Source organism: Propithecus coquereli, unplaced genomic scaffold, assembly GCF_000956105.1.
Source record: "Propithecus coquereli isolate 6110/MARCELLA unplaced genomic scaffold, Pcoq_1.0 Scaffold640, whole genome shotgun sequence".
NCBI classification, from domain to species: domain Eukaryota; kingdom Metazoa; phylum Chordata; class Mammalia; order Primates; family Indriidae; genus Propithecus; species Propithecus coquereli.
The window spans coordinates 246,883-261,858 of record NW_012152397.1 but is presented as its reverse complement, the minus strand read 5'-3'; the positions used below and the strand labels follow the sequence as shown (position 1 = coordinate 261,858).

Here is a 14,976-nt window from a genome sequence, read left to right as displayed (position 1 = left end):
ACAAATTATAGGATCCCTGGAGGCACAGACACAGTCACCCTCAGGGCCTCCCATCAACCCTGAGAGGCTGGACCCTTTATATTCTGGATCTAGAGCCAACTCTTCAGATTCTAAGCCCCCTGCTTTGTCCCCCTGCACTGCAGTTGGCCTCCATTCAAGAAACTCCAGGAGGAGGGCGTGGGGAAGGGGAAGGCAGACAGACAGTGTGGAACAGAAGCTCACCTAGCCCCTGGCCCAGCCTGGGGCAGCTGCAGCCTCTACCTGACTCCTTTAATGAGGTAATGGTCCCCCTAGGGAAAGGGCAGTTAGTGCTGACAATGAGGCTAATTAACAAATTAGTACTGTGAGAGAGGAGAAACTTGGTATATGTGGAAGGGGGATTTCTTGCATGGAAGTGGCTTCTTGAGAGGACTGAGGGCTGGACTTAAAGGAGAGGACAAGATAGGGCAACAACATTCCCTCTCTTCACGTCCTCACCTACCCAGCACACCCCGCTTCCAGGAGTGCTTCCTAAAGTCCTCCCTCTGCTCCCTTGGTTTCTCCTGCTTCCGTGGTCAATTCTGAGACTTGGGGAGTGAGGCTGGGGGAGTGAAGAGCAAGAGTCAGGACCTGTGCTAAACTTTTTTCAAATTGCGAAACATTTCAGACTTATGAAAAGTTGTGTGTCTGGGGGAGGGTGTATGTGTAAATCCATATACTTAACCACTCAGCTTAAGAAATGAAAGTTACCAACTAAGTTGCAGTTCTCTCTGTGTACCCCTCCGGGAAGGTAACTATCCTCGATTCAGTGCTTGTGCTATGCTCTTTCATAGACTACGTCAGTTATTCTGTCTCTTCCCTCTGGACCAGTGCTGTCCAATAGAACTCTGTGCAGTGATAGAAATGCTCTACAGCTGTACTGTCCAGTATGCTAGCCACTAGCAACAAGTGGCTCCTGAGCCCTTGAAATGTGGTATGAGGGACTAAACTTTTAATTCTCATTTTAATTTATTTAAATTGGAACACCCAAATGTGGCTAGTGGCTACTGTACTGGACAGTTGAAACTCCAGAACATAAGTGCCACAATGTTGAGCCTGGCAAGTAGCAGATGCTCAATAAACATTTGAGTCAATGACTGAGTCTCTACAGCAAGCCAGTCATGCAAGTATTATTCCCATTTCCCTGGGACCACCGAGGCCCAGAGAAGTGATGTGACTTGACAAGGTCACCTAGATTCTAACTGACAAGTCTGGGATTTGGGCCTAGTTTTCCCTAACCTCAAGCCTATACCCTTAACCACTCCCAAAGGGACTTCCCGGAGCCTCCGCCAGGGCTGTCATTTGAAGAAGAGGTGGCCTCTCCAGGCCCTTCTCAGCACACCTCCCTCATCTGCAGCTCCAAGGTTAGCTCGGCATTTGTCCAGGTGCCCTGGTTTGGCCCTGCTCTTCCTTCTACCCGGGTAGCACTGTATGAACACCTTCTCTCAGGAGCCGGGTGGCCCAGCTCCCAGAGCCACAGACAAGTAGAACAGAGATGGAAACAGGAGGAAGAAAGGAGTGGGGCGGAGATAAGGTGAAGGGGACTAGTGCCCTGTGTAGGCAGGGAGGGGAGGCTGAGACCAGCACTCAGTTCCTCCAAGGAAGAGGCACGGACCTTTTCTATACTTTTATTTACAAAATGCTTATCAAACGGATACAGAGTTAGTGTCTGTCAGCAGGTTGGTACAGGGAGTTAGTGTGCCCCCCTTCCCACCTCTGGTGGGGGCTGAAGTCAAAAGTGGCTTTGTCTTTCCCTCCACCTTGGCAGCACTGGGCTAGGAGAGGCCCTGGAGCAGGGAGGGGGTTCAGGGGCAGGAGGAGGAAGGGGAGATGGGGAAGGCCTAGGGCAGAGTCCACTCCTCCTGGAATAAGAGGCTTGACCCTGGTCACCCTGGCAGGAGTTGTGCTTCTCCTCTGTGGTAGTGGTTTGAACTGGGCAGCAGGGAGGATGAACTTCTCTTGGACTCTCTCCTGCCACCCTGGCCCAGGTGTGGGAGTGCCCTCTTTGGCTACTTCTCAAGGAAAGGTCTTCTGTGACTTCTCTAGTCCCCTTCAAGGATGCCTGTCTCCGCAGATCTCAAAGGGCACTGCTCTCTGACCTCAGGGTTAAGGTAAGGGAGCCAGATCTGGTGGAGCCCAGCAGCTGGTGACCTCTCCCCATCTGGAGCCTCAGCTATGTCCACACTTCTAGGGGTATCATGCCCTCCTTACTGCCCAGTGGGGGCAGCAAAGACTCATCCTCTAGGAACTTGAGGGGGAAGTGTACCAGATGGCCCTGGATGCGGGTGAGCTCCGACCGAGCCAGGGGAGGGCTGACTGTGGCCAGGGGCTCCACAGCCACATACTCCCGGAGTGTCCGCAGGGAACGTGTGGCATTGGACGGCAGGCAGCGGAAGATCTGTGGGCAGGGGGCATAGAAGCCAGTAAGGCTTGGGGAGACTCGCCCAAGAAGTCGAGCCCAGCTGGGCTGGACTCCCCCATCCCCACGCCATCTCTAACACCTCCACACTGACCCTGGGCCACTGAATCCCTTGGCAGCAAATGCCCCCCAGACTCTCATCCCCCTTCTGAGAATGACCGTGTGGAGGGGCTTTGCTCCAGCCCACACTGAGCAGGATAATCTGTAAATTTCCCCAGGCTATCCCCGCAAAGTCGCACCTGCTCATAGATATTGGCATTTCTCTCAGCTGTCTCTTGCCACAACTGGAAGAAGTCATCACAGACGGGGTCTCGGAGATCCAGCTCTGGCCGGGCATCTGCCCCAAGAATCACGCTGCGGGAGAAAGGGGTCCCAGCAGGGCCAGGTTAAGATCCTGAGCGAACCTGAGTACCAGAAGTTACATTGTCCCTACTCAAGTAATTCAAAATAAATGCAATATAAAAGAGTAAAATAAGTGTAAAGGACTCCAACAGACTTCGATTTGTCTCTACTTCGATGCTTTAAAAAAAAAATTATTTTTAAATTTTTTTTTTTTTTTTTGAGACAGAATCTCGCTCTGTCACCCGGGGTAGAGTGCAGTGGCATCATCATAGCTCACTGCAATCTCAAACCCCTGGGCTCCAGCTATCCTCCCACCTCAGCCTCCCAAGTAGCTGGGACTACAGGCACGTGCCATGACACCTGGCTAATTTTTTCTATTTTTAGTAGAGATGGTGTCTCACTCTTGCTCAGACTGGTCTCGAACTCCTGACCTCAAGCAATCCTTCCACCTCAGCCTCCCAGAGTGCTAGGATTATAGGCATGACCCACTGCACCTGGCCCTGGACTATTTTTTTTTTTTTTTTTTTTTGAGACAGAGTCTCACTCTCTTGCCTGGGCTAGAGTGCCATGGTGTCAGCCTAGCTCACAGCAACCTCAAACTCCTGGGCTCAAGCGATCCTCCTGCCTCAGCCTCCCAGGCAGCTGGGACTACAGGCATGTGCCACCATGCCCAGCTAATTTTTTCTATTTTTAGTTGTTTGGCCAATTTCTTTCTATTTTTAGTAGAGACGGGGGTCTCACTCTTGCTCAGGCTGGTCTCGAACTGAGCTCAAACGATCCACCCGCCTTGGCGTCCCAGAGTGCTATGATTACAGGCGTGAGCCACCGTGCCTGGCCCCCAGACTATTTTTTAAATATTTTTTTCTCATTTTTTTTGTGTTCCTGCTTTGCTCATACCCTAAGCTGGCTGTCTGCCTCTTGGGAATCCAGTACTACTTCTATGCAGCCATCACATCTGGCTCAAAAGGCAGACCCCCCCCCAATTGCCCCCACTTGTGGCACCCTGCCCAGGCTCTACCTGAAGCAGTGCTTCCGCAAACTCGAGGCAAACCTGCCCGCCTGATACTCTGCCCCATCCATGAGGGAGGGTTCCATCTCTGTGTCCTCAATCAGCACAGCCAGCTCACTGTCCCGCTTCCCTAGTAAGCTCCGGTCATTGATATTTGCAGAACCTGGGGTCGTGGGGGACACACTATGTTTGTCTGGGCCCAGGGGAACCACCCCCATGCTCCATCACCTTCAGCAGGGCGCTGGCCTGAGGGCAACACCTTCTTTCACCTCCACCCCCACGTGATACTCAGCCTGCAGTCCCTGTCATCCTGTCATCCCACTTCCTCATCCCTCTGTCCCTCTCCACCCTCCTCTCACTGCCAGGGGCCCAGATCTGGCTCTGACCAATGATGACTGTCCGATCATCCGCAATAAGCAACTTGCTGTGGATGTAGATGAGCTCTGAGACCGGGTGCCCGCCCAGCTCTCCGTGAGTGCGAAGTCCGCAGATGGAAATATAGTCCCGCCACGTGGTCCCCACTGCACACAAGATAGATGGGGTAGGAGAGAGAGGAGTAGGGTCAAGGTGCACCCTGTGTGCCGATAGGGCCCTGTCCCACCTCTCTTCTCACTTTAGGAGCCCTTCTTAGAGTCTCGTCTATATAATCCTCCCTGCAATGAAAGGCCACCTGTGTCTGAATAGCCTCAGAGACACATAAGAATGACAGCCTCCTTCCCCACATTCCCAGGCCTACAGCTCCCCAATCTCCCTCTCCCTGGGGCCCAGGGCCCAGGGCTTGAACCTCCAGTCCCTGGCACTCACTGGCTGCTTTGAGACGGTGTAGGATTGAATACTCCCCACGGCACAGGGTCCTGAGAGAAAAAAAAGGGTGAGGATGGTAGAGGCTGAGGGAGGGATGGGGAGGTCAGGAGAGACATGGCTCTCAAAGGTCCAGCAGGGAGCGATCAGGACAGAGTCAGGAAGGGGCATGGGGAGGTGGACATTGAGAGGCAGAGTCTGGCTGGGGGTCTGTACCTATAAGTATAGTGCAGAATGGCCTGGATGGAGTTGCCACCACCTGTGGAGATGTCACCCTCAAAGCCTGGGAGCAAAGGCAAAAGCACGTAGACTCGGAAACACTGCCTCTGTCTGGGGAGAGGCTGGAGTCAGATGTGTGACTGGTCCCTCAAACCCCACCCCCGCTAGTGGGGCTTGAGCCATGCTCACAGCCCCCACCTCCCGGACAGTCCACCTTACTTGTGGGCCTTCAGGATTCTGTCCACAATCTCATCGCCCACCTTGTTGAGAACCGTCCGCCCATCTGAGCAGCTAATGAAGAACTGATTCTACAGCAGGGACCAGAGACAGACATCAGCAGCCTGGCCCCAGGCCCTGCCCTCAGCTCCCAGCCCTGTGCCTGCTCCCAGGCTCCAGGCATCTGCTCCTGTTCCAGCCCAGCTACAGTAGCCCTCGATGATGGCCCCAATGACTTCCCAGGCCTCTCTCCTGGGACACCCCGTCCATTCTCTCCCCCTACCCTCACCCAGCCAGACCTCAATGTAGAGGAAGTGCTGGCTGTCTCTGATGGTGTGCAGGTAGGCATTGAGGATGGAGTTCTCCAAAGTCCCTGCTGACCAGCGGTCCACTGACCGCAAGACCTAGAGGGACAGTGAATATGAAGTGGTTCCAGTCCCAGGAGAGGAGTCTGGGGGACTCGCACATCAGGGAGAGTAAGCTGGGGCGCTGGGCTGAAGGGAAGGACGGCGCTGGCTGAGTGGGGAGGCTCACCTGCACAGTGGTGCACTGTCCCCCTGGGAGCGTGAAGGGGAGTTGGTTTGCTGTGCTGGTGGACTTGGGCAGCAGGTAGGGGTACATAGGTGTCTTATACTTGGCCTTGGTGGTCTGAGGTGGAGGGATGGAAGAGTCAGCAGGAGGTGGCAAGCTGACCCGGCCTCCCTCCCTACTTCTAGCCCCCACTGGAGGGGTGAGCACCTTGGTGAAGTTCCAGCGCTGGATGAAGTGCCGGGAGAGGTCCCGGGCAGGCAGGCCATGGACAATCACCCCAACATCCCGCCATGGCATCCGGGGTGTAGTATCCCTGTCAATGAAATCTGGGGGTTGCAGGACAGTCAAGGGAGTGGCCAGAGCTGGTCTCCTGGGGATACTTAGGGCAGGGAGGAGGAGGAGACTGCTGGAGGCAAGGCTTCACTACCCTTGGCGCGTCTCGTCCCATCCTCAGTCCCAGCCCCAACTTCTGCCCCTGCTTCCAGCTCTCAGGGGCTTTGGAGGAGGGGGGCTCACCTTCAAAAGGCCTGTCCAGCTGCACCCAGTCCTTGGTGATAAGATTGCTGTAGTCCTTGCCCAGCCAGAAGAATTGGTTGTGAGAGAGGTCTGGGGTGGCCAGAGAGTCTGGACACAGGGTGGGAGGCTGTAGGGGGAACATACCCAAGCCAGGGGCAAGGGGAGGTCATGGGGGCCAGCCAGAGCCAGGGCCAAAGAGAAGATAGGAGCACTGAAAGAGTGTGAGAGAGATGGAGACAGTGAGAATGAGACAGAGAGAGTTTCATTCCCCAGCCCTCCCCTTTGGCTGCCTTGGACATCCAATATCCTTAGATGGCACTGGATTATAGCATTTTCTAAGTGGGTTCTTGCCGTCCCAGAAAGGCCAAGGAACTCTGAGGTGGGCAGTGCCTGCAATGATTGGAGGGGGAAGGCTGGAGCTTGGAAGGGGTGTGGATTTGGGTTATCCGAGTTTGGGGGCGCTCAGGAAGGCCTCCAGGGAGCTACCTGTGAGGCAGCTGACTCGGAGGAGTCCCCAAGGTCAGTCAGTCGGTAGTGCAGGTCATCCCAGCGGCCATAGGCAAGGTCCAGCCCGCCCAGGAAGGCCACTACTTGGTCTACCACCAGGAGCTTCTCATGATGGGCCCACAGTGTCACCTGGTCTGGGTGGCGCATCACCTGGAGCAGGTATGGACAGGTTCATGAGGGGAGTTCAGGTGCGGGAAGACAGAAGAAGCACTGGGAGGGAGAATAGGAAGATGGAAGGATGAGACCTTCCAGGAGAGAGAGGGCTGGGGGCTGGGAACGTGTGGTGAGGAGGGTTCTAGTGCGGGAAGGGTCTCCAAGGCCCGAGAGTCACCTTTATGTTGGGGTGCAGCAGCATCAGAGCTCTCTTGCTATAGCCACTGTTGATGCCCAAGGCTAATTCCACTTCCTTAAACAGCAGTACGGACACACGGACACCCTCCTCCTGGTGGTGAGTGAGGAATCAGATCCTAGTGGCTCTCCCAGAGCAGCCCCTTTCTACCCTCCCAAACCTCTCCCCATGCTCAGGGTTCCTGTATGTCCCTCCACCCTGCCTGGAGATCCTAGAGGCTCTGCCACATACACCTCGCTTTGCTGCATTGCAGCAAACTTAGATTGAATGTCATCTGTCTGCTCGCCCACTCATCCACCCACGCGCCTAGCCACCTACCCTGCATTATCTCTCCATCCATCTCCCAACCATTTACTCTTCCCCTCATCTACTGTCTATCATTCATCCATCCAGCTACCCTCACCCTCCTGTCCCTCCACTTTTCCAACTCATATTCTCCCATCCATCTCCCTTTCTATCATCTATCCATCCACTTGCCGCCCACCCTCCTTCATCCATGTATCCTTCCTCCCATCCATCAACATCCAGAGGCTTGCTACCTGGCAGGCACTGTGCCTTGGACTGGAACTAGTGATATTAATTAGTCCAGTAAGAGAGCAGACATGTGCACCCTCAGGTAACATAATAAAGTGTTCCGGGTACTGGGAGGGAAGTCTCTGCCAGGCGGAGGGGAGCATGAAGAGGAAGGTATCAGTACTCCTCAGGGAAGAGGGAGAGGGAGGAGGTAATGTCTGACAGGCACCAAGCCAGGATGGGCACTCGCCCTCCCCTGAAACCTCAGATTCCCTACCTTCTCCCACGCTGCAGTCCTTCTAATCAACCTCCACCCACAGGCAAACCCGGAGCTCCCTGCAGCCTGACCACTCTCCTCACCGCCTTCCTCTTGAGCATAATGTCCAGTCTCCAGTCATCTGAGTGGGCCGGACGCTTCAGATAAACCTCAGGACTCAACCTGGGATTCAGGGCGTGGGATGAGAGGCAAGCTACGCCCAGACAACCAGCCACGCCTCCCCTTCTCCCCCCTCCTCCAACCCATCTGCGGATCAGCCCCAGGCCAGGTCCTGTACCTTCCTCCCTGGGCCTTTCCCCACTCACCACCAGTCTGTGATGAAAATCTCCTCTCGCGCTTGCAGGATGGCATCTGCCACAGCAGCAAAGTAACCTGCCCCATTCACAAACCTGGGGGGAGCCCAAGCCAAGCAGGTCAGGGGAGCCAGAAGCCAGAAAGCTCTGGAGAGTGAAGACGGGAGGACAGCCATGGGTCAGAGGTCACAGCAGGGTCAAAGATCAGAAATGATCAGAGAGGACAGATGGTATTGGATATATCAAAGTGGGGACAGCCATTATGAGCTAAATCAAAATAAAAATTACAAAAGACGCAATAAACTAAAGAAATCGACTAAAGATTGAGAGAACTAATACATCATATATAAGGAGTACCAACAAATCAATAAGAAAAAGACATAGCCAACTGAAAAATGAGCAAAGAATAAGAACTGACAGTTCACAGAGGAAATTAAAATGGTCAATCATGGGAAATGATGTTCCATTTCGCTAGTAAACAAGGACACTGAAATTAAAATGAAATAAAATTTTTTTAAAAATCTACCAGATCATTAAAAATTAAAATCATTGGTAACATTCAATATTAGCATATGGGGAAGTAGGTATTCTCACAGGCCATGGGAATATATATTGGTTATTTAGACCTTTTAGAAGACAATTTGACAGTGTCTATCAAAATATTAAATGCACATACCCTTTAATACCATTAAATACTCACGGTAATTTTTTTCTTTTTCTTTTTTGGTAGAAGGGGAGGGGAAGGGAGGGAGTCCATAGTAATTCTGTTTCTAGGAATTCACCCTAAAAAATGCTTAGGCAAAGATTGTATTTACTGCAGCATTGTAAGAGTGAAAAATGGGAAATAACCTAAATGTCTAATCTCTAACACATGTATTAACTGAAAAAAAAGGCATGGAAGAGGGTCTGCGATCTCATTTACATTAAAACAAAAAGTAACATGTGCATGTGCATATGAAAATATGCAGGAAAAGATCTAAGTCCTAGGTTCTAGGAGGATAGATATCAAACTACTGCCAGCTTTGCTTTCGTGAAGAGAAATGGAGTTGTCAGGAGGGGGTGCAGGGAAGGAGTAGGGGAGTACAGGGCTGTGTGATTAATGGGAACTTTAATTTTCTACTTAATGTGTTACTGTATTGTTGTTTGAATTTTTTTTTTTTTTTTGTTGCCCGGCCTAGAGTGCCATGGCGTCAGCCTAGCTCACAGCAACCTCAAACTCCTGGGCTCAAGCAATCCTTCTGCCTCAGCCTCCCGAGTAGCTGGGACTACAGGCATGCGCCACCATGCCCGGCTAATTTTTTCTATGTATTTTTAGTTGTCCGATTAATTTCTTTCTATTTTCAGTAGAGACGGGGTCTTGGTCTTGCTCAGGCTGGTTTTGAACTCCTGAGCTCAAACAATCCGCCCTCCTCGGCCTCCCAGAGTGCTAGGATTACAGGCGTGAGCCACCGCACCTGGCCTGAATTTTTTATAACTAACAAATTAGTATGGTGGTTAAGAGCATAGTTGTTTTTTTTTTTTTTTTTTTAAGAGACAGGATCTAGCTCTGTTGCCCAGGCTGGAGTGCAGTGGCTCAATCATAGCTCACTGCAACCTACTACTCCTGGGCTCAAATGATCTTCCGCCTCAGCCTCCCGAGTAGCTGGGACTACAGCCACACACCACCATGGCTGGCTTTTTTTATTTTTTTGAAGAGACGGGGTCTCACTCTTGCTCAAGCTGGTCTCAGACTCCTGACCTCAAGAGATCCTCTTGCCTTGGCCTCCCAAAGCTCTGGGATTATAGGCGTCAGCCACTCCGCCCATCAAGGTTATGCAAAGTATATAACCTTGGGCGAATTCCTAAACCTCCCCTTGCCCATTTTCTCATCTGCAAAGTGGAGATAACTACTGTACCTACCCCACAGAGCTGTTATGAGGAGCCAATAGATTAATACATGTAAAGCACTTTGTTCCTGGCACATAGTAAATGCTACATAAGTATTAGCTATTATTACTTCTTATGTTTAAAAATATATGTATCGACAGCACCTCTGAGAAAAAATTCCTTCCATGACTCCCTCTGCCTATAATAAAGTTCATCCCCCTCAGCTTAGCCCGCTAATCAGGGTGCTGCCAACTCCCAGACCCTCCTGTGAGTGCTCCTCCTCACTCTGCAACAACAATCAGTCATGCTGGTGCCCAAACACGCCAGGCTATTTCTATATTCTCTGCCTAGACTGTTCTCCATTTTCTTTACCTTGCTAAGGCAAACCTCTGGGTTACCTTCTCCTGGACACCTGTCCTGACAGCCTCACACTGGGGTAGCTGCCCCCGCTCTGTGCTCATTGCCCTGTGTCTGTCACCATTATGGCAAGTCCACATTGTCTCATGACGAGATCACCCCCTTCCCTAAACCAGAGGAGCCTGTGTCTTTTGCCAGCACTTATTCTAAGTACATAGTACCTGCTCAGAAAATGTTTATTAAATGAGGAATAAAGGAGAGATTTGAGGAGATCATAGAGAACAGAGGGTCAGTGTGGTAAAGGGGGTAAATGACTTTGACCTCATAAGAGGTCAAAAGTCAGAGGAGATTACCGAATTTGGGGGTCAGAAAGGTCAGAGGGAAATCAGAGAGATCAACATGGTTAAAGAGATTGGGAATCAGGGAGATTAGAGAAGTCACAGAAGGGGGGTCATTGACATCAGAAAGGGTCAGAGGACATAAAAGAGAAGATAAAGGACTCAGAGAATATCGAAGGGTCAAGAAGGCCACAGACAAGCCCGGAAGGGATGTCAGTGTCTCACCACCGGGCCAAGGTCCCAGGCCGGGGCGGGGCATAGCTGTCATGCCGGTGTAGCTGCAGGAAGTCTCTGCCTGGGCCCTGTGCCAGCTCAGTGATCTCCTGGCCCCACCACCGTGCCTGCCGGTAGCTGCTGCACTTGAGAATCAGGGACCTGGACAGGAGCAATGAGAAGGACCACTAATCCTCACCCTCCACGCTGTGGCCTTGCCAAGAGACTCCACCCTTCTTTCCCACTTCCTCCTTTAGTCCCTAACCACAGCTCCATGGGGACAGGGCATGTATCTTTGCCTCATTTACAATTAGATCCCCAGCAACTAGTATTGTCACTCAGGTTTGTGGAATGAACAAATGAAAGAATGGAATTCCTTTTCTATTATATTGGGAGCTCCACCCCCAGGCTTCTACCAACCCTCTTTCTCTGGGCCCAGACCTAAGAGCAGTCTCAAGCAGCTGGCTGGCCCAGCTCCCTGGTTCAAAACTATGCCCAGGTCCTAGCGGGTGGAAAAGCCTCCCTCTCTCCTGTGGTCTCTGCTATTCAACTCCCCTCAGGGCTGTGGGCTGGCTCTCCACTCCCCAGGTGTCTCTCATCCCAGGGAGGCCTTACCTGTGGGAGGTGTCGATCCGCACCCCATACCGTGTCTCTGTGCTTCTTTTCCCCACCTGCACCTCGAAGCCGGGGTCAAAGAGCTGAACAAATGAGATGGTGCCAGTCTCGAGGCACATGTACAGCAGGAAGGAGTCCTTCACCACCAGCCACCTGGAGCAGAAGGGCTCCGTGCGTTCCTCCCTGCCCTTGCCATCTCCTTCCTCACCCACCCACTGCCCAGATGCTCAGTCCCAGGCCTCACCTCTTGGACCAGCGATAACAGACTTGGTCTCGGCCACAGCAGGTCAGACCAGGAACGCGGTGGCCACCTGAGCGCTTCCGGATCACCCCCTCCCTGTGGGGACAATCGAAACAAGGTGCTGGATGAGGACTCTGGAGCCCCAGCCCACCCTGCACTGCTTGCCCCATTCTCAGGCAGGGAGAAATCTAGAGTGATGTCTACAGACACCTGGGTGAAGGGTGTCAGACACTCACAGTCCTTTGGTGCCCAGGTCTGGGATAAAGGACAGCTGACTGACTTCCAGGAACTCTGTCTGCAGAGGAAGACAAAAGCTCAGAGGACAGAACTGGCATTCAGCCCCTCAGCCCCTACCAACCAGCCCTCTGCCCCCCGAGGGTCTGACTATCCTACTTCACCTCCAAAGACCCCGGCATCCAGTCCCTGGACCTTACCATGGCATGGTAGTTGCGGTAGAAAGACATGGTCAGGAGGCGGTTGAGGTAATTCTCCAGGTATTTCTGAAGTGGGGATGGGAGACAGGGAGACACAGATGGGACCAGAGCCATTTCACACCAAATGCCTTCCCAGAGGACATGGTGTCTGTTCGCACCTGTTTGCTGGCTGCATGTCTGGTGGAGCCCTCAGGACCTGCTCGGGGCAGAGAAGGCATCTCCCTGCTGGCTGCCTCTCCAGTGGGAGAATAGGCAACGGCAAAGCTGTAGAAAGGATTGGGTGAGGGTCAGGGAAGGGCTGGGAGACTGGGACTTTGGGTCCCAAAGCACTGGAGATGTGGTCTTGGAAGAGGCCTAGAGGCTGGCAGAAAGAAGGCCCCCTACTTAGGAAATGGAGACAAGAGAAGGGGGAGGCTGCCAAGGGCATTTTGGGCATCCAGCCCAGCTGAGATTTTGGCGCAGAACCGTGAACAGGGAGAGCTGAGCAGGGAAAGTCTCCTAGTAACCAGGGTCAAGGGAAGGGGGCCCAGTGGCCAGAGTCGGCGGAAGGAAAGTGGGGGAGGAAGGTTGTGGCTGGGGGTGAGACAGGCAGAAAGGAGGGTGAGAGGCACCTGCCCTTCACAGGAAGCAGTCTGGTCCCCCTCACCGAGCCAGAGGGAGCAGACTCATCAAGACTTTGTGTCTCAGGAGGTCCCGATGCAGCTCCTGGAAATGACGGAACTTCTTCTTGGTTGTCCAGGTAAAATCACCATGAGTCAAGCGGACAGAATACAGAGTGCAGGTTCCCACCTGGGGGGTGTGGGGAACTGAGTTGATGTCCCCTGGTGGGGCCCCAGCCCCCCACTCTGGCCAGCCCTCCCTTTCCCCTCCAGCCAGCCACCTTGGATCCACTGGTGTATCTTTCAGTGCCCACCACCTGGGCTGTGACAGGGACCCCGGTGGCGAACACCAAGGGACGCACTTTCACAGGTTTAAGGTCATAGATCGCCAGAAAGGGGTGCATCCTGTCAGCTGGGGGGAAAGAAAGCCCATGAGGGTAGAGAGCCCAGGAGGCTCCATCCCCTCCATTCCCTCCCTCCCCTCCCTCCCCTCCCTGAGGGCCATCTGTACTCCCTGTGTACCTGGGTCCTCTCCCTCCTTCAGAGTGTCCACCTCATCCGACTCCATCTGTAACTGGCTGGAGTCCAGGTCACCCCCGGAGGGGAAGAGACTCTCAGGAGACTCCATCCTAGGAACATGCGGAAGCCCCAGGGAAGTGATGTGTCCTGCAGAACCTGCCCCCAATCCTAACCCCCACAAGTCCTCCATCTCTCACAGGTCCTCATCCTCCCCTCCGGCCTCACTCCCACTGACTCCTAACCTCTCTCTGATTGCAGCCCCACCCATCTGCAACGCCCCGCTGACCCCCCTCTAACCTCCATCCCTTACCTCAGTACTTCATCCAAAGTCCCTCAGTCCTGGCCCCTGGCCCGTAAGCAGAGCCCGGGGGAACACCAAGCCAGGCCGGGATGGCCCCGAGCTGGGGCAGCGCAGAAGCCGGCTGAGGGGGCAAGGGTGGGGTGGTCGAGAGGGGGCGGGGCTGCCGGGGCTCGAGCCCGGCCAGGCGGGATGGGAGCGGGGGTCCAGGCTGGAATGAGGAAGTTACGCGCTCCCGGCCCGGGAGAGAAACCCGAAATCTGAGCGTGCGGCTGAGTCAGGAGGCCTCGCAGCCCAAGCCGGTTCCCGTCCCCGCCCGATTTCCGGGCCCGGGACCTCCGCGGGGCCCTTTCCCGGTCCCCTCACCCCTGCAGCAGGAGCCGGAGCCCGCGCGGGCTCCAGAGCAAAGGGAGTAGAGCGGAGCGCAGCCCGAGCCCACACCCCAGCGGGCCCGGGCGGGGCGCGGCCGGGGCTCAGGGCCTGCCCTCGGGGGCGGGACGGCCCCGGCCTCACCTCCGCGGGATTCTCGTCTGTCCTGTCCCGCCCCCGCCGCCCGCGGCCCGCCCCGGCGTCCCGCCCGCAGCCCTCGGCCCCCGGCACCCTCTGCCCCGGGGGGCTCGCGGCCCGCTCAGTGCCTCTGGCCGGCGGGTCCGCCGTCTGTCTGTCCGTCCGTCAGTCCCGCGCGGTCTGTCCAAGCGTGCCTTTCCGCCGCCTCGTCTGCGCTTGGCGCTGGGCACATTCCTCCGCTGGGGCGCCGGCCCCGGGCCGCACCGGTCGCCCAGCTGCCTCGGCCCTGGAGGGAGACGCGCCTCCGCAGCCCGGACCTGCCGATGCCCGCTTCCCGGGGCGACCACAAAGCACATCGGGCCTAGCCCAGATAGCGTTTGTTCGAGCAAGGAATGAGGGAATAAAAGGCCCGAAGGATGATGACTACAGATTCATTAATGTGTGAAGGCTTGCATTCTTTCATTCATTCACCAAACGTTTACTGTGCACTTATTCCGTGTCAGACACTGAGCATATGTAGTTAATAAGAGAGTCACGGAACCTGCTCTCCTGGAATTTACAGTCCAGGAGGAAACGAAATTATTCCAGTTACTAAAAGACAAGATATTTCGATCTTTTTTAAAAAAGCAGATTTCTTTCTCTTTAGTTTTGTCTATTGTGAGTAAAGCTCCTATAAACATTCCCGTATAACTCTTGCCATGGATATATGAGTTCATTTCTCTTGAGTAAATAGCTAAGGGTGGAGCTGCTGGGTCATGTAAGTGTATGTTTAACTTATAAGAAAGAAACTGCCAAACCGTTTTTCAAAATGATTGTTCCATTGTACAGTTCCAAAATCAATGTATGGTAGTTCCAGTTATTCCACAGCATGGCCAAGGTTTGATATTGTCAATCTTAGTGTTGGCCATTCTAATAGGTGTTATTGGTACATCATTGCCATTTTATTTGCATTTCTCTGGAAATTAATGTTGACCGTGTT

At 53.8% G+C, this 14,976-nt stretch overlaps 1 protein-coding gene across 3 annotated transcripts; it reads right to left on the bottom strand.

Annotated features, from left to right (window-relative positions):
* Nucleotides 1-1,631: 1,631 nt before the first annotated feature.
* PLD2 (phospholipase D2) lies at nucleotides 1,632-13,840 on the bottom strand. 3 transcript variants are annotated; one of them, XM_012659937.1, is made up of 25 exons: nucleotides 13,503-13,840; nucleotides 13,196-13,302; nucleotides 12,955-13,085; nucleotides 12,721-12,863; nucleotides 12,233-12,338; nucleotides 12,075-12,140; nucleotides 11,877-11,935; nucleotides 11,644-11,736; nucleotides 11,400-11,552; nucleotides 10,797-10,946; nucleotides 8,023-8,106; nucleotides 7,801-7,879; nucleotides 6,910-7,020; nucleotides 6,558-6,728; nucleotides 6,072-6,198; nucleotides 5,763-5,881; nucleotides 5,559-5,672; nucleotides 5,324-5,428; nucleotides 5,028-5,116; nucleotides 4,806-4,919; nucleotides 4,593-4,642; nucleotides 4,175-4,309; nucleotides 3,798-3,951; nucleotides 2,677-2,791; nucleotides 1,632-2,416 (listed from the first exon to the last, which is right to left on the bottom strand). In XM_012659937.1, the coding sequence occupies exons 2-25, from the start codon at nucleotides 13,299-13,301 to the stop codon at nucleotides 2,192-2,194; spliced, it is 2,799 nt and encodes a 932-aa protein (XP_012515391.1). In that variant the 5' UTR covers nucleotide 13,302; nucleotides 13,503-13,840; the 3' UTR covers nucleotides 1,632-2,191. The 3 variants fall into 3 exon arrangements, with proteins under 3 accessions (XP_012515391.1, XP_012515393.1, XP_012515392.1); XM_012659939.1 differs by lacking the exon at nucleotides 6,558-6,728; XM_012659938.1 differs by lacking the exon at nucleotides 13,503-13,840 and having other exon boundaries at nucleotides 12,955-13,078; nucleotides 13,196-13,259.
* Nucleotides 13,841-14,976: the final 1,136 nt, after the last annotated feature.